General features: G+C 42.4%; 1 protein-coding gene across 6 annotated transcripts in view; it reads right to left on the bottom strand.

The window, feature by feature from the left end:
* The window catches only part of KIF13A (kinesin family member 13A), a 199,329-nt gene that overhangs the window by 76,917 nt on the left and 97,733 nt on the right, over positions 1-24,679 (bottom strand). For 5 of the 6 annotated variants that reach the window (XM_054017820.1, XM_054017824.1, XM_054017823.1 and 2 more), the window contains exons 5-9: positions 9,219-9,311; positions 8,383-8,563; positions 4,511-4,598; positions 2,983-3,117; positions 1,603-1,715 (exon numbers count right to left, since the gene is read on the bottom strand). In XM_054017820.1, the coding sequence (XP_053873795.1) occupies positions 1,603-1,715; positions 2,983-3,117; positions 4,511-4,598; positions 8,383-8,563; positions 9,219-9,311 (610 nt within the window). Of the gene's footprint in view, positions 1-1,602; positions 1,716-2,982; positions 3,118-4,510; positions 4,599-8,382; positions 8,564-9,218; positions 9,312-18,681; positions 18,820-24,679 lie in introns of those variants that run through there. The other variant, XM_054017826.1, reaches the window with a different exon arrangement.

The following is a 24,679-nucleotide window of genomic DNA, read 5'->3' as shown; positions in this document are numbered from 1 at the left end:
TAAAAATGCCCTTTTTCCGCAAGTGCAAAACAAATACAAGTTCTGTGCCTTCTTGTAAGTGAAAGAGTTAGACAATTCTACAAAGTGTGGGAAAAGAGAGGTAAAGAACACCACAGTACAACACTGAAGGAATTCTCTTCAGCCTTCAAGCATGAAATGGTTCCAAATAGAGAGCAGTGAATAAATGGATAAAGGGGATACAGACTTATACCATGCAAGAACTTAACTTGGGGTAAAAGTACATACAGAAATGAATGAAGAGGGATTTTTTTTTTCTAGTCTCTTTTTAGACATGTTTCAGAGTAAAATTTAGTACTCATTAAAGATTTGAAATCTATGTATCTCTATCCACAGAAAAGATACAGCATGGACAGAACAAGATTCCAAAACTGCCACCACAATAAAGGATGTAAAGCCTGACTTGGAGGGATCAGGTTATAGGGGAAGTGAAGAGAGTTCACTCTCAATGCCCATTCAGTTCTCAGTATATATGCCAAGACTGCCAGCATGAATGGCAATTAACGTCTCTTGTGGCAATGGTCTTTGTGATGTGTCACTTTTCCACTAGGAGTTAGACTGAGACAACCATCTCATTTCCCGTAGGCCTGTGACCAGCCATGAGATTCATAGTGACCAGAAACTAAAACTAAGAGCTGGAATTGAATCAGTGACCTTGAGGGTTAAGACTCCACATACCACACTACCAACCTAAAGCTATCCAGTTTCCCATCACATGTAGTGATTCTTAACCCTACTGTGCCAATCATGTAAACTTTTTAACATGACACCCTGATGCAAAGTAGATTGGTGTTTACAGAAGAATCTCTGGACCTGTCCAACTTCTAAAAGAGATTAGGTTTTTAATATTATAGTATAAATGTTGTTGAAATATACCTCTGCTGTCCTGCTTCCCTTACAGAGAACCAAAAAAGTTGTATGGAAACTTTTAAAATTGGTAATTGAAAAAAGTGCTAGGTTTGGATGCTGCATTTTATCTCATTTTTCCCAGAAATTAATATATTTAAGACAATGGTGATATCATACTAAGTATTTATTTTGTGGAATAACACAGTAGTTATGGTAGCAAAATGCCCTATACATTGTCACTGCATGAGTTACAGATGCCCCTAAGCAACCTTAAACTTACACACATTCATTGTGACCTATTTTTCTTAAACTGTGAATTATACTCTTACATATTTTTAGCACATGTTGGAGCACAGCCATTCAGTTTTCACCTAATGTTTTATGGTTTGTAGTCTTCCTTTTATGGCTTACATTCTTTCAATGATGAGATTGCTACATGTGTCTGAAGAAAAAGTGTGTGTAAATGAATCACAAAGGTGTATTCTTTAAGAGTGCTGTTGTCACTTTTTCCAAATAAGCAGCACAAAGATCTCACCTGAATCATGTATGAATCAGGTTCCCTACGTCAATGTATAATGTGGTGTTCAGCACATAGTTGCTGAAAAAACATAATTAAACTGCTTGTTCACCAGAAGCATCACTTGAAGTGATTTGAGACAAGTGATTCCAGACAGGCAGTGAAACACTAATCTTGGAAGATTAATTTTCACACTTCATATTTGCCAGTGTCCTTACTTGTTTATGTTGCTGCCTTCCTTCAGACGTTCTCCTGCAGCTCCTGTTTTAGACACTCTCTCGCTACCAGCCAAATCCACCAGGCTGACCTTGCTGACCTTCTCTCCAGAATTCTAGAAGAATGAAACATAGGAGACAAATAGCCAAGAAATGTGAATACAAAATGTTAGAGAACCAGATATACGTGCAGTACTTAAATCCTGCTATACTATGAGCCGTGCATTCTGAACAGTGACAAACTAGAGGTGTAAGAGAGCCTGAAGAAAAAGGAATTCCCATAAAGCTTTTTAATTTTTTTAAAGTTACTCTCATATCGCTTTATCCCTAAGGACTGCACCACTTACGAAATAGCATTAACTATGGTGTAAGTTCAATAACTTTACTGGCATGGTAAGCTATTAAAGTGTTGTCAATGCTAATGCAGCAAAAATCTTCTGTCTAGGACAGGTTTTACAGTAGTCAGTCTTAAACAGCATGCTCATCTCTCATTTGGCAACTGGCTGCTTCCATAGTTTTCCTTGTACATTTAATTTCAATCTGAATCATCATCTCTACTAGATGAGCTAAGGGAATCATTAAAGTGTTTCAATTTGACTCAAAAAAAAATTTGAGGATGGATTACCATTTAAGTACCAATGGAAAATAGTTCAAGTTACAATAAAGACAGGATATGTCTATATTGCAATCAGGGAGTGTGGTTAACACTAGCTTGGGTTTGCCTACACATGCTGCAATCTAGCTACCATGGGTACAATTAGCAGTGGAGCCATGGCAGCATGTGCTTCAGTAAAGGCTGTACAAGCCCGCCCAGGATGCTGGGAACTTATTTGGGTGGCTACCCCGGGCCTAAGGCCTTGCTGCTGTAGCTTCACTGCTGTTGGTAACCTGTGCTAGCTTGAGTAAAGCTAGCTCAGATATAGCTACACATGCTGCAATCACACTTCCAACTGCAGTGTACTCACACTCTTAAAGACAAAAGAAAAGCCAAACCAAGAGAATACTCATGTGTCCTACCTTTCCACACAAATAATAAACACTAACGGGATCAAAGGAAAGGGTAATGTAATATCATACAGGAAACTGTGTCCCCAGGTGACATTATGACTCTTAAGGCAGAGGTAAAAACTCCCCTGAGGAGTCAAGGCAGCTTAAGTTTTAAAATGGTAGGCCATTTGTGTCTCCTTATCCCAGATTAAGCAGTGCTACTTATAGATGTATAACAGTATTCATCCTGACAATGGACTTCAATTGTGTTCTCCAAGTTTCCTTTAAACTTATCACCCTTGAAATGTAAATCCTGGAGGCTGAGTGGCTGAAAGGAGAAAAATGGCAGCAAGTCCCTCTTATTTCAAACAAGGACCACCATAAACACACACTTACACCAGACTGCAGGTCATAAAGTGTCTGAGTTACTACAATATTGAATACAGCATGAGAGCGGCTGCTTTCCTCATTCATGTTGGTTGCAGCAACCGTTCGAGATTTGTTTCCCTCTGACATCAGGGACTCAATATCCTGGAGCATAACACATAGTAAAAAGGGATGTTAAGATAAAAGTGGGTGAAATTGTTCTTCCCACTAAACAAAATTCTCATTAACATAGAAAAGATGAGGACCTTCTCCATACATTTTGAGATATATAGAGTACAAAGGGTGCATAATTTGATAGGCTGAAGTTATTCACACCACTAAATTTCTAAGTGCTGTACTTAAGCCCAGTTCTGATACACACAAAGCTACAATCTCTACTCCTCTGTAGCTGAGAACATGCTGACAACATCCACATTACTAGTCATATTTGTTTAATGCCAGTAATTAGGCCAATAGAAAACCATTTAGACAGATGAACACAACTTGTTTCTTCAGTGAGCAGCACTAATACTATCTTCACTTAATTGGCTTAAAGGGTTACCTCACTTAGAGACTGTACCTTTCTATATGTATAAAACCAAAGGCAATTATGTTGAGTTTGATACATGTGCTTGCTGACTCTCCTGAGCAAATGTGCATTAAAAAAAAAGAGTTGTGAAAATTCACACTAGCAAAATGTTCTTTTGGAGAGGATTGACTGCATTTGGTTTTCCCTTAGCTACCATAATTCATAAAAGTTGGAACCAGAGAAACTGCAATCTATCAATGACTGAGAGAAACTGCTTCTTTCATTTATTTGAGCTTTAATATTATATTCAATACATACTATCTAAGTGAACCAGAAGGTAGTTTTCATGCTTACATTACTGCCTCAGAAGTATACAAGTCTCTGAAAAGAGAAGTTTTTCCTCCTTTAGTAGTACATGAAAAGTATTAGTGAAGATTTTCTGCCATTTTTTAAAAATACTTAAACAGGTTTTTCATCCAATTTCCTTTATAAAGAAAGCTCCATGCAGCGTGTACAGCATTTCTGTAAATATTACCTTTTATTGTCTTTTATAAACCCTAGAAACATAACATTTTCAAAAGAGTCAGAGTGACTCAAGTGGGCCCTTCTGCAGCTATGATAAAATCTGATACAAATAATACGCATAATACAAGAAAACTGTAACCAATGGGTAGAAAACAATGAAAATAATAAAGAAATATTGGCAAATTTAACACACTGGCTACATATACACTGTAATCTCCAAAAACAAAGAGCCTGATACTGCTGTCACAGAAGGCAACAGGAATTTTTCCATTGACTTCCATGGGGAAAAAAGACTGGGCCAAAATCTTTTAATTGAAATAAATAGACCTGAGTCTTCAGGCAGACATTTTTGTGACTGTCAATAATGAAGCCAAATATTAGAACATGTAAATAATCTCAAAGAACCAAAACATCTGAGTAGATACTGGTTTACATAGTACAAAATTCCTTATCACCCTGTTTACAGAAACGTTATTTAGTTATTTGTCATCAGTTTATATTTACCTCAAAGTTAGTAACAGCAAGCTGAGACAAGCCATCTACATATGGCCCCAATACTTTGTGCTCTCGAACCTTAAGGGACTGCCGGCTCCTTAGGAACAAAGCAGGGTGTTATTTAAAAACTTCCCATAGCAATCTATTATTATGAACTTTATTGGTTAAAAAAGAAATCCATGAAAGTAATTGTCTGAAGTGCCAATATATCAGCTATAGAACTTAGAAATCCATTTTTAAAATTCTGTTTTTTTTTTTAAATGATTAAAGTAATAACAAAACCACCTTCCAGCTAAACTCTGGATTTGTTTTGTTCTTATTTCTATTGTTAAATCTACCTACTAGGTTTTAATCATTACAATCTGAATTTGTTTTTAAATGCACACACTTGTTGGAGGGGTGGGGTGAGGGTGGGGGGTTATAACAGACCCTGAAATGCTTCATATTACTTTTTTCTATAGACAAAAATGGAAAACAAACAAAAATCTGGGATGTAATAGAGCAAATCAAGGAAGAAACTCAAACCTTTATATTTTTTCACACTTTATCCAAATGTAACAACCTAATCTTTAAATTGTATCTGTTAATTGACATATACAATTCTGTATATATTGGGCACATATTCACAGTCAGTGTTTTTAAACAAACAAACAAAAACAAAAAAAACAGAAACCTATCCAGAGAACTAAACCCACCTGCCAGGGCAAATACAAAGTATAAGGGATGGCAGGTGGCTCTCAGTGAAGTCCATGGGACAATGCCTTATTGAGAAGCTCAGCCCCTATCAGTGGCTGCAGGGATGGGGGAGGGTTCTAGGATTTATCACCTAATAAATACAGTTAAGTCAACCACTACATATTTAGAGTTTGTCTACACTTAAAAGCAGAGGTTCTCAAATGGGGGATTGGACCCCTCAGGGGGTCACAAGGTTATTACATGGGGGGTCGCGAGCTGTCAGCCTCCACCCGAAACCCCGCTTTGCCTCCAGCATTTATAATGGTGTTAAATATATAAACAAGTGTTTTTCATTGATAAGGGGGGGTCACACTCAGAGGCTTGCTGTGTGAAAGGGGTCACCAGTACAAAAGTTTGAGAACCACTGCTTAAAAGGTTATAGTGGCACAGCTGCACTGCTATAGTGCTTCAGCGTAGACACACCAACACCTATAGGAGGGATTCTCCCATGGGCATAGGTAATCCCCAAGAGGCAGTAGCTAGGTCGACAGAAGAATTCTTCCATTGACCTAGTGCTATGATCTATACAGGGACTTAGGCCAGTTTAACTATAAGAATCAGGGGTGTGGATTTTTCACACCCCTGACTGATGTAGTTAACCTGACCTAATTTTCTATTGTAGATCAAGCCTTAGGCTTTACAAACCTTCTTCTAGGACTCCCTTCTGTATATCAGTCTCATTGTGACTACCAGGAGAAAGTATTTTCCAACTCCAGAATTCCCGGACTACTTCTCCCCCTGCTTCTGGTATTCCAGTCCTCTTCCCCTGTGAATACCTGTACGCCTTGCCTCATAGCTTGCCCGAACAGAGTGAAAGTGACATGATTTCTCATTTCATTGCTATACAGGGTTTTCAATAGAAGAAACTGACCAGAATCAGTTACAGTAGAACCTCAAAGTTATGGACACCTCGGGCATGGAGGTTGCTCATAAATGAAATGTTCCGTAACTCTGAACTAGACCTTACGGACGTAAGCCACAGGGGGACTGGGGCTGCAGCCGAAGGGTGGGGGGCTCAGGGCTTCTGCCCTGCAGGAGCACTAGGACTCAGGGCTTCAGCCCCGTGGCTCCACTCCCAGTTTCAGCCTCACAGAGGGCACCATAGCTCAGGGCTTCAGCCTTGCAGCTCCGTTCCTGGCTTCTGCCCTGTGGCTCCCCACAGTTCCACTCCCAGTTTCAGCTGTGGGGGTAGGGGGGGCACCAGGGCTTTAGCTACGGGGAGAGCGCTGAGGCTAAAACAGGGACTCCCCTCATAGCTAAAGCCCCAAGCCCTGGCACCCTCTGCAGGACTCAAGCCCCAAGATTCAGTGCCTCCCATGTGGCCAAAGCCCAGAGCCTTGACTCCCTCCATACTGTGGCTGAAGCCCCGAGCCCCAGGGCTAAAGCCCCACAGCAGTACAGTATTTGCTGGATTTTTTGGGGGTGGGGTGGAGGGGTCTCTGCTGCTGCCTGATTGATTACTTCCAGTTCCATATGCTATCCAGTTGACCAATAAGTCCATAACTCTGGTGTTCATATCTTTGAGGTTCTACTGTCCTTTCATTCTGATGCACTATGCGCATTAAATAAGACACTTAAGTTTCTGCATTCTCAGAAGTCAGCACAGCATTGGTTTACATTTAACAAGGTTATTTTTGGAACCATAAGAGACAGTTTTTTTTATGCAGAAACTGATGGTTTAGGTCTCCTCTGCTTGCCAGAGAAAGCTTCACATTTGACACTGGAGAATATGACTGGATTTTTCATTTGTTGTCCATATCTAATTCTACACAAATGAAGGATAATGCTCTGAATAAAATGTCTTTAATTTGTTTTTTAGTTTTCTCATAATTATTCATTCTTTTAAATACAGGGAACTAGGAGAGAAAGATTCAAGGATCATCACTGATGTCTAGTTATAGGGAATGGCTGGATAGACACATGTAATATGTAACACATAATAAGTGCTTATATTAGTTTATGTCCAATTTTAGGGAATAGATTTTTTTGTTTTATTTTGTTTTGAGGGAGTACAGTGGGGAGGGGAGACAAAAGTCATCTAACGAGTTTCAGGCCTAATCCGACATTCCTATCACAATCAGAACTCCTAGTGAAATAATTAGGAGTATGGGGTATGTAATGAAGGATGCAGGATTGGGCCCTCTTTTCCCTTGTATGGCTTCCACAAGCACTGCAAGCTGTTAAGAGAAATTGTGAGTCAAATATTTCTATAAAATAATGACATATGTTAGCTAGTATATTAGGAGTTGCCATATATCACACAGCCACAAATAAGGAAGAATCAAGTTGCCCCAATGTACTGATGAATTTTATGCGCCTTTTTAGTTTTCTGTATTTTCCCCCACCCCTTACAATCATATATTTACTCTGCTTAGTGTTCTTCGTCCTTTAAAATTAATCTACATTTCCTAAAAAGAAAATACTTCTCTATAAAAACATTGTCTTACAAAATATACAAAATCTGAGAATGCTGCTGATATTCAAGGTTACACTTCTGCAACTATGGCAATAAATATTCTTATATCAAATACATTCATCCCTTCTTCCCCATGTAAAAGGACAGCATTCTTCTCCTGTCTTAAACGGATGTATATAGAGATAGTGTGTGTTGTTCAACAGCTGTAATAAGCTGATCCAAAAGTGACTAGTTAAAAGGTGCTATTTTAAGCATCTATTCAAATAGATACAAGTAAGGAAGGGTATGTCTCACTTAAACTACAACGGCACAGCTGCAGCGTTTCAGTGTAGATACTGCCTATGCCAACTGGAGAGTTCTCCCATTGGCATAGGTAATCCACCTCCCCAATAGCCGGTAGCTAGCTCAGCGGAAGAATTCTTCTGCCAACCTAGAGCTGTCTACACAGAGAGTTAGGCTGACATAACTACATTGCTCAGGGGCGTAAAAAAATCCACATTCCTGATTGGATTAGTTATGCCGACCTAATTTTCTAGTATAGGCCAAACCTAAATCAACATCATCATTTTCACGCTTTACAAACTTGGTATTATTTGAGAACAGTTCACTTTAACATTTTGGGCATATGATCCTTTCTGAACAAGGAAGCAAAGTTCACAAAAGCTTCTCAAACCCTTTCAAAGTGGGTAGTTCTATGTTGCAGTTTCAACTAATATAAAAAGCTACTCACCCTTTAGGGTCTAACAGATCTCTGACCTTCTCATTATAGATTTCCATATAGGACACTTCAACTTTAAAGGTCTGAGATTCATTTTCTTCTACAGAGATTCTCTGAAATAAAGCACAGCAGAGCCGTGGGATCAGGCCAAGCTGCTCTGCATTGCCCATCATTGAGAAGGATTTTCCTGAACCTAGAGAAAAGCAAAGGGGAAGAGAAATGGAATGTTTTAAAGCATCCTGCAATTTCTCAAATAGTCACTAAATTATTCACACAATGTATGTTTTCCTATCCCGTTTATTCTTCAAGAAGCACCTAAGAGAACAAAGTGACTTGGAGGACACCAAGCAGTCAGCATGTTCATCTGAGTGCAAAAGAAAAGAAATAGGTAAATCAATACAGGAATCTTTCACAACACCTCTACCACAACTGCCATTTATTGGCAACCCTTGCTGTCAGTCTCACCTGACACACACAAAAGAATGAATGGGCACAGAATATGAATTTCCAATTCAATCCTAGATGGTGGCTCCTGCAGGTAGAAACTAAACATCCATTTACAACTGTGTAAGGAATATTGCACTGCCACTGACCTTGCTGAACCCATTTTCTGTTTAAATAGAGGATGACTTCAAACTCCAGAGCTCTCAATCAAGTACTTAGTTAAAAATGAAACAGAAGATATAATACTGTAGTAAAACAATGGTGTTTGAAGGATTTTTTTATTTTTACTGTTTTTTTAGATTCTCTTTTCAGTTCTAATATTTTTGTTTGATTCCCCCCCCCACCATACACTCACAAAGAAGCCATCTCCACCTTTTCCTCAGATCAACAGAAGATCCTCTCACCTGTCTGTCCATAGGCAAAAATACAAGCATTATATCCCTGAAAGGCCTTTTCAAGAATTCCTTCTCCAAGGCACTTAAACACCACTTCTTGACCTAAAATAAACAAAAACAAAATAGCAAATTATAAAGAAACACCACAGTTTATTTTAAATAAAGGAGCAAGATTCTTAAACCTTGAGTAAATTGTGATTTTACTGACATTGAAATCTAAAAGGAAATTTTAGTTCTTCTGAGAGCATTGCTAAGGAAGAAAAACATCATTGTTAACACACAAAAATCAAAATGGCCAAGATTTCAAGCCTGGTTGCCTAAAACTGGCACCACAAGCTATATTTAACTATTTAAAAAAAGTTGCCCAGTTTTCATAGGTCCTGAGCACTTCACATTTACTTCAGTGAGAACTACAGGCATCCAACACCTCTGAAAATCAAGCAACTAAAATTAGGTGCCTAGAAAAGAATCTAGGTGGCTAAACTTTAAGGCAACCAAGTGTGAAAATTTTAGCCAGTATGCATTCTTGAATTACAAAAATACACATGGAGTGTAGTAGCAAAATTGCTAATTACTGCAGCATCACTATTATAATGTGTTAGTGTCCCAGTTTAAATAACACTTACTAGAGATTGTCCCAGCTATTCACTCTTGTGATCTGGTTCTAAAGTTTCAATAAAAGCCAGTTATTTTTCTTCCCATGTCAAGGTGACACCTTGAGCAAAATGAAATAATTGAGATTTTGTCTAGGGATAATATGTATATTATTGGGCTGAATGGCTTAGCTTAGCATATATTCAAGCCTTTTTATTTTTTTTCCTGGTAAATATTAGTTTGAAAATCTAGATACAAAGATCCCATACGAAAATCCTCTGTTGTGTGCAACAGTCATAGAAGATTTTAAGTATGCTTTAAGCTCTATGAGCCAAGATATGAAAGTAGGAACAGTGGATGTCATCCAAAAGTTCAGACTTGTGCACCACCAACAGGGCAAGTATGTTGTGTATTTTGAGCTCTGCTCTGGGAAGTGTGCCATCTACATCGACTCCCAAAATAAGCAGTGTTGAGTTAAGGTTGGGTTTGGGGCGGGGTGTGTGTGTTTTTAACCTTTTACACACTGTATAGTCATTTTGTAGAATATTTGATGGTCATTGCTGCTTATCTCTTATTTAAGTCTGAGCTGTTAAAACACTGAAGTGCAACTAGCCAAACTTTTCCTTGGCTTAGCGGATATGCTGACGAGTTTAATTGCTCTCAGATAAGGCGTATTTTGAGAGCATTTTTATTTATATACACACACAAATGACAATATTTGACTAAACAAAATATTGCAATTCATGTGTGTATATAAATAAAAATCGATTTTGATCCCACAAAACATTCCTGAACAGAGAGCAGTTAAACTCATCAGCGTATCTGCTAAGCCAAGGAAAAGTTTGGCTAGTTGCACTTCAAAGTGTTTAAACAGCTCAGTCTTAAATAAGAGATAAGCAGCAATAACCATCAAATATTCTACAAAATCACTATGCAGTGTGTAAAAAGTTAAAAACAAACTTCCCAACCTTAACTCGGCAGTGCTTATACAGAAGGAAAGAAAAAAAGAACAGGAGTACTTGTGGCACCTTAGAGACTAACAAATTTATTTAAGCATAAGCTTTCGTGGGCTACAGCCCACTTCATCGGATGTAACCCACGAAAGCTTATGCTCAAATAAATTTGTTAGTCTCTAAAGTGCCACAGGTACTCCTGTTCTTTTTACGGATACAGACTAACACAGCTGCTACTCTGAAACCAGAAAAAAAGAGGAGAACCCCATTTGCATTCCAGCATTGGATTGAATTACCTCAAGGTAAAAAGTATAAGTTTCAAATAACACAAGGTGATGAATATATGGGATACAATATATATCTCCATAACTGCTAAGCAGACTCTTCTGTGAATTTCATAACTCAAATATGCCAAATGATGCAAGGATGTAGACAACTGCTGCAGTCTGGAATATGGCACTTTTGAAATTGCCACAGATACATCAGTGTTCTGTTACCTCAATTCATCATATAAAAAATGTTCACTCATTTATAATATATTGAATGATACACATTGTCCAGTCATATCTGTTCTGTACAACTTGAAATTTGTCTTGTTTACAGGTACTTCATTACCCATTAGCAGCTTAAAACAATCAGCAACATCCTTTATTACAGTGAGAGATTTCTGTGCCACAAATCTGTCAGATAATTAAAAATTTTAGTCACTTGATGCCTTAGAAATAATTCTGCTGAAATATGCACTTTCTTTCTTCCCATATTTTTACGGTTAGTGAAATGCAGTTGAAAACACGATCTTTGTGGCTTAAGAGTTAATTTCCTCCTGTAGTTTACTTTTTGGTTGAAGTCACAACCCTCCACAATATTGCAACCATCTCTACAGTAAGCAATTGGGATGTCTTTCTTAGATGCTATGGTGATAAGCACTATAGAAAACACTAAGACAGTTATCACGGATATTTGGGTGAAGAATATGCAGCACCAATCAGAGGATCTAAGAATGCACAAATTTGCTTCTTCAGCCAACTCCTGATGGCACATTCTGGAGTTATCAAAGCATTCATTTCACAAGGAGCCACTTGTTTTTCTGCCAGATAAGACTGCAAAGTTAAATGGTGATTGAGGTTGAATATGTATATTTCAAAGAAGGTAAAATTAAAATTCAGTAGAACGCTTGTGGGGAAAGAAAACAAGAAATATAAAAAAAAAATCTATTTCGGTATGGAAGACACATTGCACCCGCTCCTGACCAGTAATACGAGGAGGACTTCCAGCCTATCCCAAAAGAGAAGATGGAAATAAAGTAGTATAGAATGGAGTACATGTGTGATGGATATAATCTGGCCTGCAGAATCTTTATTACTGATGACAATGCAGATGTAGGCAAGACCATAGCTTGACTCACAAGACCAGTTGAGTTTTTGCAGGGCTGGCAATCAGGAAAAAAAAAATTTAAATTGAGCACCACTTGCTCTGGAAGACATTCAGACACTAGTACAGAAACCTAACGTGGTATTTTTACAGTCACTTTTCAGATCAGAACCACTCTAATACAGATGTATAGAGTATTGTTTAGTCTAGACTAGAAACTGTTATGGGATAAAATGAAACTTACTTTCAAAATGCATTCACAAGAGAAAAAGAAGAATTTCAATTTCTATTACATGGAATATATATATATTTTTTTGGACAAGGCAGTGGTACTGTTGATGGTAACTGCATGGAAACAAGGACATTCTGTATTATGGTTCTCACAGACACCTCATCTCTTTCCTCTTTCAGTAGGTTTCTTTTTAATTTTCATTAGAGTTTTTTTGTTAAGTCGTCACAAACTCTATGAGAATTATATAAAATTATGCAAATGTACATCTATGATTATAGGAAGTAAATGAAGTGCCTTTGTATTATACCGCTATATACTGTATTTGCTGAATAATCCCATGCTGCCCACTGTTAATACTTTGCATTTCTATAGGACTTTTCATCAAAGTACTTTTTAAAAGTGGGGAGAGCATTATTAAAATTCCATTTTACAGATAGCATAAGTCAATTTACCCTTCCACAGAGTGAATCTTTGACAGATTTGGGAGCAAAACAAGTTTCCCAGCTCATGGCGTTATACCCATTGCCCTAACCACAGCTCCTCTTTACAATAAAGCAAGTGAAAATGACAAGCTTGTCTACACAAATATGTGGTTTGTGGCAAACTGGGGGTGTAAATCTACCCCGCACTAGTCTGCTGTGCACTAAGCATTGCTATGGACCCTGCTGCTGCATACTGAGGTGCTTAGTGCATTTTGATCCTTCTCTCTTTCAAACAGGAGTAGATTCATGTACACTAGGAAACTTTTAGTGTTGGGCAGGAAGGTCCATACAGACACTTAGTGCATGGCAGGCAAGTGAGAGAGAGAATTATACCCAATTTGCCACGAACTAAGGCCTTGGCTACACTCAGGACTTTGCAGCGCTGCCGCGGCAGCGCTGTGAAATGCAAGTATAGTCATGCCACCAGCGCTGCTAGAGCTCTCTCGCAGTGCTGTATGTATTCCACCTCTCCAAGGAGAATAGCTTGCAGTGCTGCGAGCGAGTGTGCAGCGCTGCAGGCGCTGATTACACTGGTGCTTTACAGTGCTGTACTCGCTGCGCTCGGGGGGGGGGGGTGGGAGAGGGCGTTTTCACACCCATGAGCGCAGCGAGTTACAGCGCTGTACAGCGCCAGTGTAACCAAGGCCTAAGTGTCTGTGTAGACAAACCCTAAGGTTCCTTCAAGCTAGTTATCAAAACACTGACTTAAGGTTCTTTCATTCTGTTGCGTTCTGCTCCAGAACTCGCTGTTGCACTAGCTGAGCTAGTAGTGTAATCCAAAGTGAGGAAACCTTCTTGTAACACAAGCTGAAGTGGGCACATTTAGGGTTGCTCTGGTAATCCACACCTATTAATATGTTGGTGACAAAACACAACCTTAAAATCGTATTAATAGCATACATTCCGTATAAAAACAAAAATGACTTAAAAAAATCAGAAATTGAGGGCACATTTTAAAAGTTCTTCTTTAAGGATAGGTATTATGGAAGCTCCTTTTCCGTCTTGACTAGAACACTGCCATCACAACTAAATTATCACAGCTCCAAGATGTTACTTAGCATAGTGCAGGGGTTCTCAAACTGGGGGTCAGGACCCCTCAGGGGGTCGTGAGATTATTACCTGGGGGGGGTCGTGAGCTGTCAACCTCCACCCCAAACCTGCTTTCCTCCAGCATTTATAATGGTGTTAAATATATAAAAAAGTGTTTTTAATTTATAAGGGGGGTTGCACTCAGAGACTTGCTATGTGAAAGGGGTCACCAGTAAAAAAGTTTGAGATCCACTGGCATAGTGCCTATAATTCACCATCATTGTCCAGCAACAAACTTTGTTCATCTTACAATGAACACAGAGCTAAAACAACATACAAAGGTAAAAACTAAACATAAAACCTGCTAATAAGTTCTGGCAAAACCCAATGCTGACAGTAGAAAATGACAGAGAGAGAGAGAGAGAAATCAAATGAGCTATTATTCTTAATCTGTCAAGAATCCATTTCCTACCATTTAGTAGGACATTAAAACAAAAATCTTTGCATCTGCTCTTTGGAAAGAATCAGGTTTTCCTCTATGTTCTGTGCAACATTAAGCCTGTGACATTCCTTGATAAATAATAATACAAACCATAGGCGCGGACTTTTATTTTTCCTTGGGGGTGCTCCACTCCAAGGCATCACCCCCCACTCCGTCCCCAGAGGCGGCAGTTTTGGATAATTTTTGGTGGTGCCCAGAATGGGTACAAGTCCCGCCCCTCGCCTAAGGCTCTGGGAGGGGGTCCGGGCTCTGGGAGGGAGTTTGAGTGCTGGGCGCAGGCTCTGGGATGGGGCAGGGAGTTGGGGTGCAGAAGGGGGTTCGGGTGCAGGAGGGGTGAGTCGTCGGGCTCTGGGAGGGAGTTTGGGTGTGGGCTCTGGGATGGGGCAGGTCGACGGCGCTTAGTTTGGGCGGTGCCAGCTCCTGAAAGTGACCTGCACACCCCTCTGGCAGCAGCTCAGCGCGAGGGTGGCGCGTGGGACACACACACACCCCCAGTGCCACAGGGATGTGCCGACTGCTTCCCGGAGCAGCGTGGAGCAGATAGGCAGGAAATCGCCTTAGGCTGTGTCTACACTGACACTTTCAGTGCTAAAAATTTAGTCATTCAGGGGTGTGAAAAAACACACCCTTGAGCAACAAAAGTTTTAGCGCTGAAAAGCGCCAGTATAGACAGCGCTTTATCTACAGGAGCCATGCTCCTGGCAATAAAGCTACCACCCCTCATTCGGGGTGGTTATTTTTTTTTTTTTATCACCAGGAGAGCTCTCCCCCAGCGATAAAGCGGGACTACACTGCCCACATCACAGTGCTGCTATGGCCGCGCTGTAAAATGTAACACCATTGCGCTGCCGGTGGTGGCGGCAGCTGGGGGCCCCAGACCCTTTTAAATCACCCGTGGGCAGCAGGAGGGACTGGGAGGCACGTGGGGGCAGCAGGCAGGGGTAGCAGCCAGGACTGGGGGAGAGACCCAGCCACGAACATTGGTGGAGCTGGGCCCCCCGGACCTGAATATTCATGGAACCTGGGCACCATGGGCCCATACAACTCGCCGCCCCTGTCTGTCCCTTCCCCCAAGGCCCCACCCTCACTCTGCCTCTTCCCACCCTGCCCCTCCCCCGAGACTCCACTCCACCCCCACCCCCACGGGTCCAGCCCTCTCTGCCTCTTCCCGCCTCAGCCCTCTGAGGCCCCCGTCCACCCTCCACACACCCCAAGCCACCTGATCAGCTGATTGGGGGTGCCCACCAAACAGCTGATCAGGGGCACCTGCCAAACAGGTGTGGCTGGTGGGTGCTGAGCACCCACTTTTTTTTTTTCCTGTGGGTGCTCCAGCCCCGGAGCACTCACAGAGTCGGCGCCTACGATACAAACAGACAACACACTTCTTCTCTTAGAATGATCACATTATAATACACCAAGATGTGTAACTTTTCAGATATCATGCTTGTGAACATTTGGATCTTACTAACATAGTGCGACTGTGACATTTGAAATGAAGGAATATTTTCTCACACCTGATCTATATATATAGCTTAGTTATTTCAAAGCCAAACTTCTTAAACACAGTTACAGCACTATATCTTGTCACTGTACATGCTAAATTTGACATTTAAAATAAAGCCTCTGAGTTATCCAAGAGAAAAGCTGCTTATAAAAGCCCATAGTTTGGGGGGGGGGGGGGCGGGGGAATCACATGAGAAATTCAAACAAAAGTTATTAAACTTCCCACACAAAAAGTTTGCTTCTGGATGAAGACCAAGCCTCAGAGAATTTAAACCAAAAGATATTTAACAAGTAAAAAATAAGCCACTGAAAATAAGTTGGAACAGAATTGCTCTCTTGTTCATAAATGTCACAACACAAACCCTTTTTAGGATTAGAGATTCACTAGGGGTACACCAAGAATCTCTCTTAGTCCTCTGTACACACTCCTCTTCCCTCACCCCAATTCTTTCCTCTGCTTCAAATCACTTCCATGAAGTTTGAAAGCCTTGATCCTGGAGTAAGATCCATGCAGTCAGACCTCTACACTCATGTGGAAACTCACTGACTATACTGGGTGTGACCGTCTGATGTTCACCACTTTTACAAGACTATGATACGTTTTGTACAAAGTATGCTTGTGAAATATTCTGCAACATCGTCTGTCTCTTTGTATTCAGGACACAATTGTTCCCATTTGTGAATTTTTTGAGGTGGGAATCCATGGTGTGGGGAGGTTCTGGTTTTGCTTGTCTGCCAGATCCAGTTGGTGCTTTTGGTCTCTCCCACTCTTTCCTCAGCCTCCTAAGTTTTCAGCTCTAGGGTTCACGGACTTGCTTGATTCTGGGCCTCAGCTTCTTCGGCTTGCAGCTCTAGGGCTCACTGATGTGCTAACTCCTTAGCTTGCTTCTGAACCCCTATTTCCAGTTCCCTTAGCTCCAAGATTCACTGATGTTCTCTCTTTTCCTGCCACCTGCCAACTTTGAAACTGCATCACTGATGCCCATCTTTCTGCTTTTTCCCCCCTACTTCCCTTTCCCAAAATAAGCAAACAGAAAATAACGAACTTGTAAGCTTCTTTTTGACAGTTCTCAGCTAGTGCACTTAAAATCTCACTTAAAATCTCTACACCAGTGTATGAATTGCAAATCTCACTCAGAACAAGCTGTGCATTTCACCCTGCTTGCTGTGCCACTGTGACGGGGTCACCAAGGTGCAACCTGGACTGTGGAACTGCTGAGCCCTCCAAACCCACCAGCCCGGGCTGTCTCTCACACTGTGATACTGATGACAAGCTACAAACCTCCGATAGGAACTGCACTTACACAGCCATTCACAGGCAGCGACACAAGTGAATTACATGCATGATTTCCCAGTCACTCATGAACCATCAATAGAGAAGCTCCAGCCAATTCCCCCCAGCTCCCCAGCCTTGCACCCCAGAACTGCATTGTCTTAAACTGGTCAAAAGCCAGGCCAGTGTAAGCTCATTACCTAGTTTGCCACTCCACAAAAGGGTGGTGGACGTGCAACAGCCCTTGTTAACCTGAGCGGAGATTTCCCAGATACTTCAACCAAAACACACTGTTTCAGGTAAAATATAAAACAGATTTCTTAACTACAGAAAGATAGATTTTAAGTGATTATAAGTGATAGGCATAAAGGTCAGAGACAGTTACCTTAAGAAAATGAAAAGTCAGCATGTTTTCTAAATCCCAAATTTTTAGTTTAAGCAAAAGTTTAAGCAAAAAATGTCTTACCCTGAAAGATGGTACAAGCAGGTTACAGTTCCTCAATACACAGGCTGGGACTACCTTCCAACCTGAGACCACCCTTCCCCAGTTCAAAGTCTTTGTCCTCCAGATGCTCCACTACGTTTGAGATGGTGGGGGAGGGGAGAGGCCACGTGATTATGTCACTGTCTCTCCTTTATATTTTCTTCCAGCTTGTTGGAAAGATCTTTGCCGTGACGTGCTTAAGGCCAACCCCATGCCTCCTCCTAGAAATCTCTAGAACAGCGGATTGTGTGTTGATGAGCCATTAACGCCATCTAGCTATTGATGGCTACTCCTTTGTTGTAACTGAAAGATTGGTTGTGGGTGTTCACAACCTCACAACATATTTCAGTAACACATATAGTAATACTTCATATCGTCACATACAATAATAGTACATACAATCCAACAGGTTATTATTGTTCAACAGATCAAGACTGACAAAATGATACCTCACAAAGCATACTTTGTACAAGACATAATATCACAGTGATGATTGTGGGGGTTCCAAGGTGCTACTTTGAGGTACAGAATGTCACAGAGGTATCATTTGAAATGTCAATCTGCTGAACATTACTGTCCTAGTAAAATATGTATATCAACATTGTATGTGAAGTTATAAGATTCTACTCTGTATCATTGCTGTAATATGGTCCAAGTTTAAGAAAAGCAGGCCAAAATCAGTTTCTAAGACTATGTCTACCCTGGCAATTGAACAACAAAACTTTTGTCTTTCAGACGTGTTAAACCTCCTCTCCCCCCCATCCCCCAAAGACAAACATTTTGCTGCGACAAGTGCTGCTCCTGCCGACAACGCGAACGCCGCTCATTGGGGATAGACTTTTTTTGTCGGCAGGAGAGCCAACAAACAGCAGCAACACTGCGCAACTTTTAGCAGCATGGCTGTGCCAATACAGCCATGTCGCTAAAAGCTGTGTAGTGTAGACATAGCCTTAGAAACAAAAGACAGACTAACACCCAGGTGTTAAAAAACTATCACCTGTGTAAGTGACCATTCTCTGGCAGGTGTAAGGTGTGAATTAGAAATGTACCTTCCATCACAGGGAGGAGTCACAGACCTCAGGTCCACAAGAGACTACTGGTCGCCTGCACACCAGCTGGGGAGACTCCTCAAAGAGTGGAGAGTGGTACAAGAATGACAGACAGAGGCCTCCAAATCTCCTCTTTCTCCCCCATCTCTACTCACAGTAGCTACAATGCTTGAAAGACAAAAAGCATCATTGAACTGGGGGAGGGATGGTCCTGGCTGGAAAGCTTTTCAGCCAGTACAGATTGCTGTTTACATATGTATACTTTTTTGCTTTTAAGACACTTAGCTTGTTAAATTAGGTATTAGCTTGTGTTTCACTCTTATTTCTTTTGTAACCAATCCTCACTTTTATGAATCATTACTTGTAATCATTTAAAATCAATCTTTCTGTAGTTAATAACCTTCTCTTATTGTATTATCTTAACCAGTGTGTTTGGATCGGGGTGGGCAAACTTTTTGGCCCAAGGGCCACATCGGGGTTGCGCAACTGTATGGAGGGCTGGGTAGGGAGGGCTGTGCCTCCCTAAACAGCCTGACCCCTGCCCCCAATCCGTCCCCACCCCCTGACTGCCCCCCTCAGAACCTCCAACCCATCTACCCCCCCCACTCCTTGTCCCCTGACCGCCCCCTCCCAGGACCCCCACCCCCTATCCAAACCCCCTGCTCCCTGTCTGCTGACTGCCCCAACCCCTATCCACATCCCCGCCCCTAACAGCCACCCTGGGACTCCCACCCCCTATCCAACTGCCCTCTGCTCCTCATCCCCTGACCACCCCCCCCCGGGATCCCACCCTCTTATCCAACCCCCCCGCTCCCTGTCCCGACTGCTCTCCCAACCCCTATCCACATCCCCACCCCTAACAGGCCCCCCGGGACTCCCACTCCCAACCCTCCCTGTTCCCCATCCCCTGACGACCCCCAGAACCTCCTCCCCATCCAACCATCCCCTCCTCCCTGACTGCCCCCCAGGACTTCCCTGCTCCCTGCCTCCTTACCAGCAGCAGGAGCTCGCAGCCGCAACACTTGGCCAGAGCCAGCTGCGCTCCCCATGCTGCCCAGCGGGAGTGGCGGGCCAGAGCGCGGCCTGCACAGCGGCGTGGCTGCGGGGAGGGGCCAGGGACTAGACTCCCCAACCGGGAGCTCAGGGGCCTGGCAGGATGGTCCTGTGGGCCAGATGTGGCCCACGGGCTATAGTTTGCCCACATCTGGTATGGATTAAAGTGTGTGGGAAACTCCATTTCGGATAACAAGGCACATGCATATCATTTTCCTTTAATGAAATGACAGACTTTCTATAAGCTTGTATTGTTCAGGAGGGTACTGAGCACTACAAAATGCACATTTCTGAAGGAAGTCTGAGACTAGGAATCTGCTGGTATTCTGCAGTGTAATTCGTGAGTGGCTACCTAGTAGCACTCAACACTGTGCAGTTGGGAGCAAGTTATGTGCTGGGGGCTGTGTGTTAACTGGCCAAGAGTGGCTGTCCACCACTAAAGCAGTGTAAAAGGCATCCCAGGCTGGAGAACTGAGGAGAGACAGCTATTCAGCAGTCCAGGTTGTGCCCTGAGGAATGTCAGACTGGGTCTCTGTGTGAGGATGTAAATATCCACCCTTGTAAATCTCATTGCAAGATCGTGTTCCACATCTATACCAGTGATACTTAGACTGAGGCTTGGGAGCCAGAAGTGGCTCTTTAATGTGTCTCCTGCAGCTCTTTGCAGCACCTGATATTAAAACACAATGTGATTTAATTAACAACCAATAAGTTATTAACCAGTCGTGATGCTTTTACTAGGTTATTAACCAACTGCAGAATACTTGGTCAGCCATTCTGCTAGGAGAATTTCGTATGTATAGTAACTGAAATAGTAATAGTAAATGAAACAATTAATGTGTTGTGGCTCTTTTGGGTAATGTTGATCACTAACTTAGCTCCTGAACCATTGAGGTCTGAGTATCACTGATCTATACAATTTCTCTCTTGGGTTGGTGATGGATGAGGGTGAAGGGTCAGCCACAACACATGGATGACAAATTTTAATCCTCTATTTCCCACAAAACCCTACAGGCAAAAAGTGAATAGACTGTAAAATGTTGATAGTTTATTTCATAATCTCCACTTCTAATCACTGCTGAGCACTTGATCTCAAATTCAGTTGTGGGAAAAACTGATTTTAGTGGCGATGCTTTTCCTTTTAGAAGTCTAGTACTTTCATACCTCAAACATGTCAATTTGAAGAAAAAGTCAGTGGAACAGATTAGTGAAAGGGAGAGTGAGGTCTCTGGTCCAGACACCCCATAAGATTAACGTAGTTTCAAACATCAGATGTCATATTATGTGACATTTTGGGCACTTTACTTTTCTGCAACTCCAGTTCTCCTTTTTCGGGTCTAGACATTCTAGATAATTGATGGATTCATATACACCTTATGAAACTTCAGGTCAGTCCAAGTTTATTTACTGTGTAATCTCTGACCCAGTGAGATGCTTCATTTTCGGGAATACACCAAATATGTTGAAGCTTCGACAAATAATTGGGGGTTGTGAATAATGTTTATTGTTGCAACAATCAGCTGTATTTCTGCAGTCGAACATGAGATTCCTGTGAGGCGCTGTTAGACCTAGCCCGCTTTGGGTCCTTCGCTTTGTGAGAGCTCCTGACGCTGGAAGGACCCGGGATCTCGGAGTCCAATGTGTTCGGTGCTGTTGATACCGAGATGGACTTGGCTGGTGAGGATTCCTTCTTTTTGGCTAATTCCCTCTGAGGAGAAGTTTGAGCCCTCTTTTTAGTTGCCCTTTTGGGTAAAGGCTCCTGATGAGGAGCAGTAGAAGCAGGTCCTCTGTCAGAGGCTGCTGATGGAGATCATTGGCCTGGAGGGGTCCAAGACTCAGGGTCCAAGGCTGGTCGCAATAATTTCTCCATCATGAGCAATTTCAGTTGGAGATCTTTCGCCTTCCTGGTTCTGGCTGCGAGACTGCAACAATCTGGACACTATTGCATGATGTGGGCCTCACCGAGACACCAAATGCACTATGCATGACCATCGGAGACTAGGATAGAAAGTCTGCAAGTCAGACAGCATTTGAAACCCGGTGATCCAGGCATGCCAGATACATCGGTCTCTGAAACGTAACAAGGGGGAACAGACGGTCTATTTAAACCTAACTTTTTACCAAGGGTAGATAAAAAAAAATCTTCCTTTTTCTAGTTAAATAAATGAAATGTATAAAGGATAACTATCTAACTATTACTTATGCTATCTCAAACTATGAGCTATGTAACTCTAATCTATCTAGTGCTCTGACTCAAGTTAAAGGCAATAGAGAAGGAACTGAGGGACGATTGGCTGTGCACCGCTATGTAACTGCTCGGAATGGCACGAGACAGCAGGGGCATGTACGCAATCCATCCGGGCACTGCTACCACAAATCTCTGATTACAGGTGCAGGGCATCAAGACAACTAAAGTGAAGCACCACAGGGACACTCCTCAAAGAACAGGTGTGTTACTTTTTAAAAAAATCTGCTAGCTAGCAATTTTAAAAACCAAATGTAGACATGGAAAATGTTATTTGCTTCACCTCAACCAGTTAACTCTTGTTAAAAATACAACTTTCTCTGTCTAGATTAGGATTTTAAAATATTAGTTTAAAGAAGTTTTTTAACAAGACACCTTTGATTCTTTTTTAGACATACCCCTAGACTTTGCCTTGACGGGAATTTCATGGTGTGATGTTAGAACATGTTCTAACTATTGTGCCCTAAAGCTCTACTGTTGATGAGGCAATGCTGATTTTAACATATGCCAAACTGGTAGAGATGAAGAGTAGGGTCCTTCCCTTGACCAGTTTAGCATGTACTAAAGTAAAATTTGTCTCGTCCAGTTTTAGGATGTGATAGTTATTGCTAGCTAATAGGCTGCAACAGTCAGGGTCAACACTAGGGAGGGGAAGGAATGGTCACATGCCCCTCCCCAGACACCCTGGAGGGGGCACATTCCAGAGGAGAAACTTCCCTGTCCTGTCCCGTCCACCCAGTTACAGCTGTGTTCAGGTATGTGCCGAGGAGAGGAGCTTGCCGCTGCCTGCCCGATGAGCAAAATGGGGAGCTTCTTTCTTGCAGTGATGGGACAAAATGGGAGGGTTCAAGGGAGGGAGGAATGGAGGGATCAGGGAGGAAGTAGGGGCTACCAGGGACACTGGATTATCGTGGAGAGGGGGAGGCAGCATAGGTCAGGGCTGGGAGACTGCAGGGTGTGTGTGGCCGCAGTAAGGAAAGAGAAGAGTCATGTGGCCTAGATGGGTGTCTGCGGGGGCAGCAGGGCCAGGGGCTAGCAATGGGGGAAGGGGCAGTGTTTGGGGGAGAAATAAACCCATGGGGGATTTCTGGAGGAGACTGGGGAAGGCAGCATGAGGGCAGAGGGGTGAAGATTTCCAAGCCCTTCAGTGCTGTAAATGATTTAGCCTCTAGGTCAGTCAATCTGGCACTTCTTGCCCGCACTAAATTCACTGTTTTATTTTTTTAAAGACTGAAACAAAGAGAAGCACTGAGCACCTCTCTGGATTGTAGGAAAAGAGTGGGGTAGAGTCTGTATATGTAGTGGCAGCCCAAAGGCGAATGCTTGCTCACTCACTTTATTGCCCTCCCACCCAGAATCCCAGGTCAGAATTAAAATACCCTGGATTTCCTCCCTCACATGATGAATCCCTTAGGATTAATTATGGTAGGACCACAATTCCCAGGGATTTTCTGTTCATGCCATCATGTCTGCAGACAAGTGAACTTCACCTTGCTAAGGCCTCTACTATTGGGGTTGACAAGAGCAGCTCAAGGCCAGCTGAGTTCTCTGGGCTGGGGTGTATCTGCTTGAGCTCTCTGGTGGATGCGCAAGTGGTTTGAACTGGGGCTTTCTAACATGTCCAGTGCCCCTTCCTTGTCCCTCTTCTGAATGGGCAGGTCTAAACTGGGAGAATAGGAAGTATTTAAAAACATGTTAGCTAACATGCTTGAACTATCACGTTTTTCAATACAACCTATTTCCTAGTTTAGACAGGGTGGGTCAATGTCATATCCCCACATTCCTTTATTCCCTCAGGTATAGGCTTTAAAGTGGGAAAATTGCTCTATCGCAGTGTTTCCCAAACTTGGGACGCTGCTTGTGTAGGGAAAGCCCCTGGCGGGCCGGGACAGTTTGTTTACCTGCCGCGTCCGCAGGTCTGGCCGATCGCGGCCCCCACTGGCCTGGAGCAGCGAACCGCAGCAAGTGGGAGCCACAATCGGCCGGACCTGCGGATGCGGCAGGTAAACAAACCGGCCTGCCCGCCGGGGGCTTTCCCTACACAAGCGGCGTCCCAAGTTTGGGAAACACTGGTCTATTGTATAGTAAGCAGGGCTGTGGGTGCGTTTTCCAACAACGTGTCTTTTGGTTTTCATTATTCACCCTCTCTCATAGCCTTGAGACAGAAGCAGTTGCTGACCCTAGGCTCCTCAGAGAGCCACAAACACCACTCCTGTTTTTGCTGGGAGTGTGATTTGTATCTAACGCTGGAAGAGCTGTACAGCATGTTTAGCTGATGGCCTCCTTTCACACTATGCCCTTAGCAGCACATTCTGAGGTGGCACCTCATTATATTGGGTTGCTGTAGGTCCACAGCATACCTGCCCTATTCCCAGAGTAGCATTTTGGTGGTCTTGCTATGTAACGAGAGCCACTTCCAGCTCACATTGGAAATACAGAAAGTAGCATTGATGGCAATGTTTTCACTACAAAGAGTTTGCCAAGAAAGTATAAGGACAAAGTGTTGTTAGCTGCTCTCTCCCACCAGGTGCAAAGTACACAACAAGTGTGCAGCGATCCTGAGTGTCACTCTACTGCACCCAACACTGCAATGGCTGAGTGTTACATGGACACATACTTCAATATTATTTCTATTACAATACGTGGATACCTAATATGGGCTTATAAATTACAAGCTCTGAAAATACTGTATACAGAGTG

This window comes from Malaclemys terrapin, chromosome 2 (genome assembly GCF_027887155.1).
Source record: "Malaclemys terrapin pileata isolate rMalTer1 chromosome 2, rMalTer1.hap1, whole genome shotgun sequence".
NCBI lineage: Eukaryota > Metazoa > Chordata > Testudines > Emydidae > Malaclemys > Malaclemys terrapin.
The sequence above is the reverse complement of the archived record's forward strand: the minus strand, read 5'-3'. Positions and strand labels throughout refer to the sequence as shown.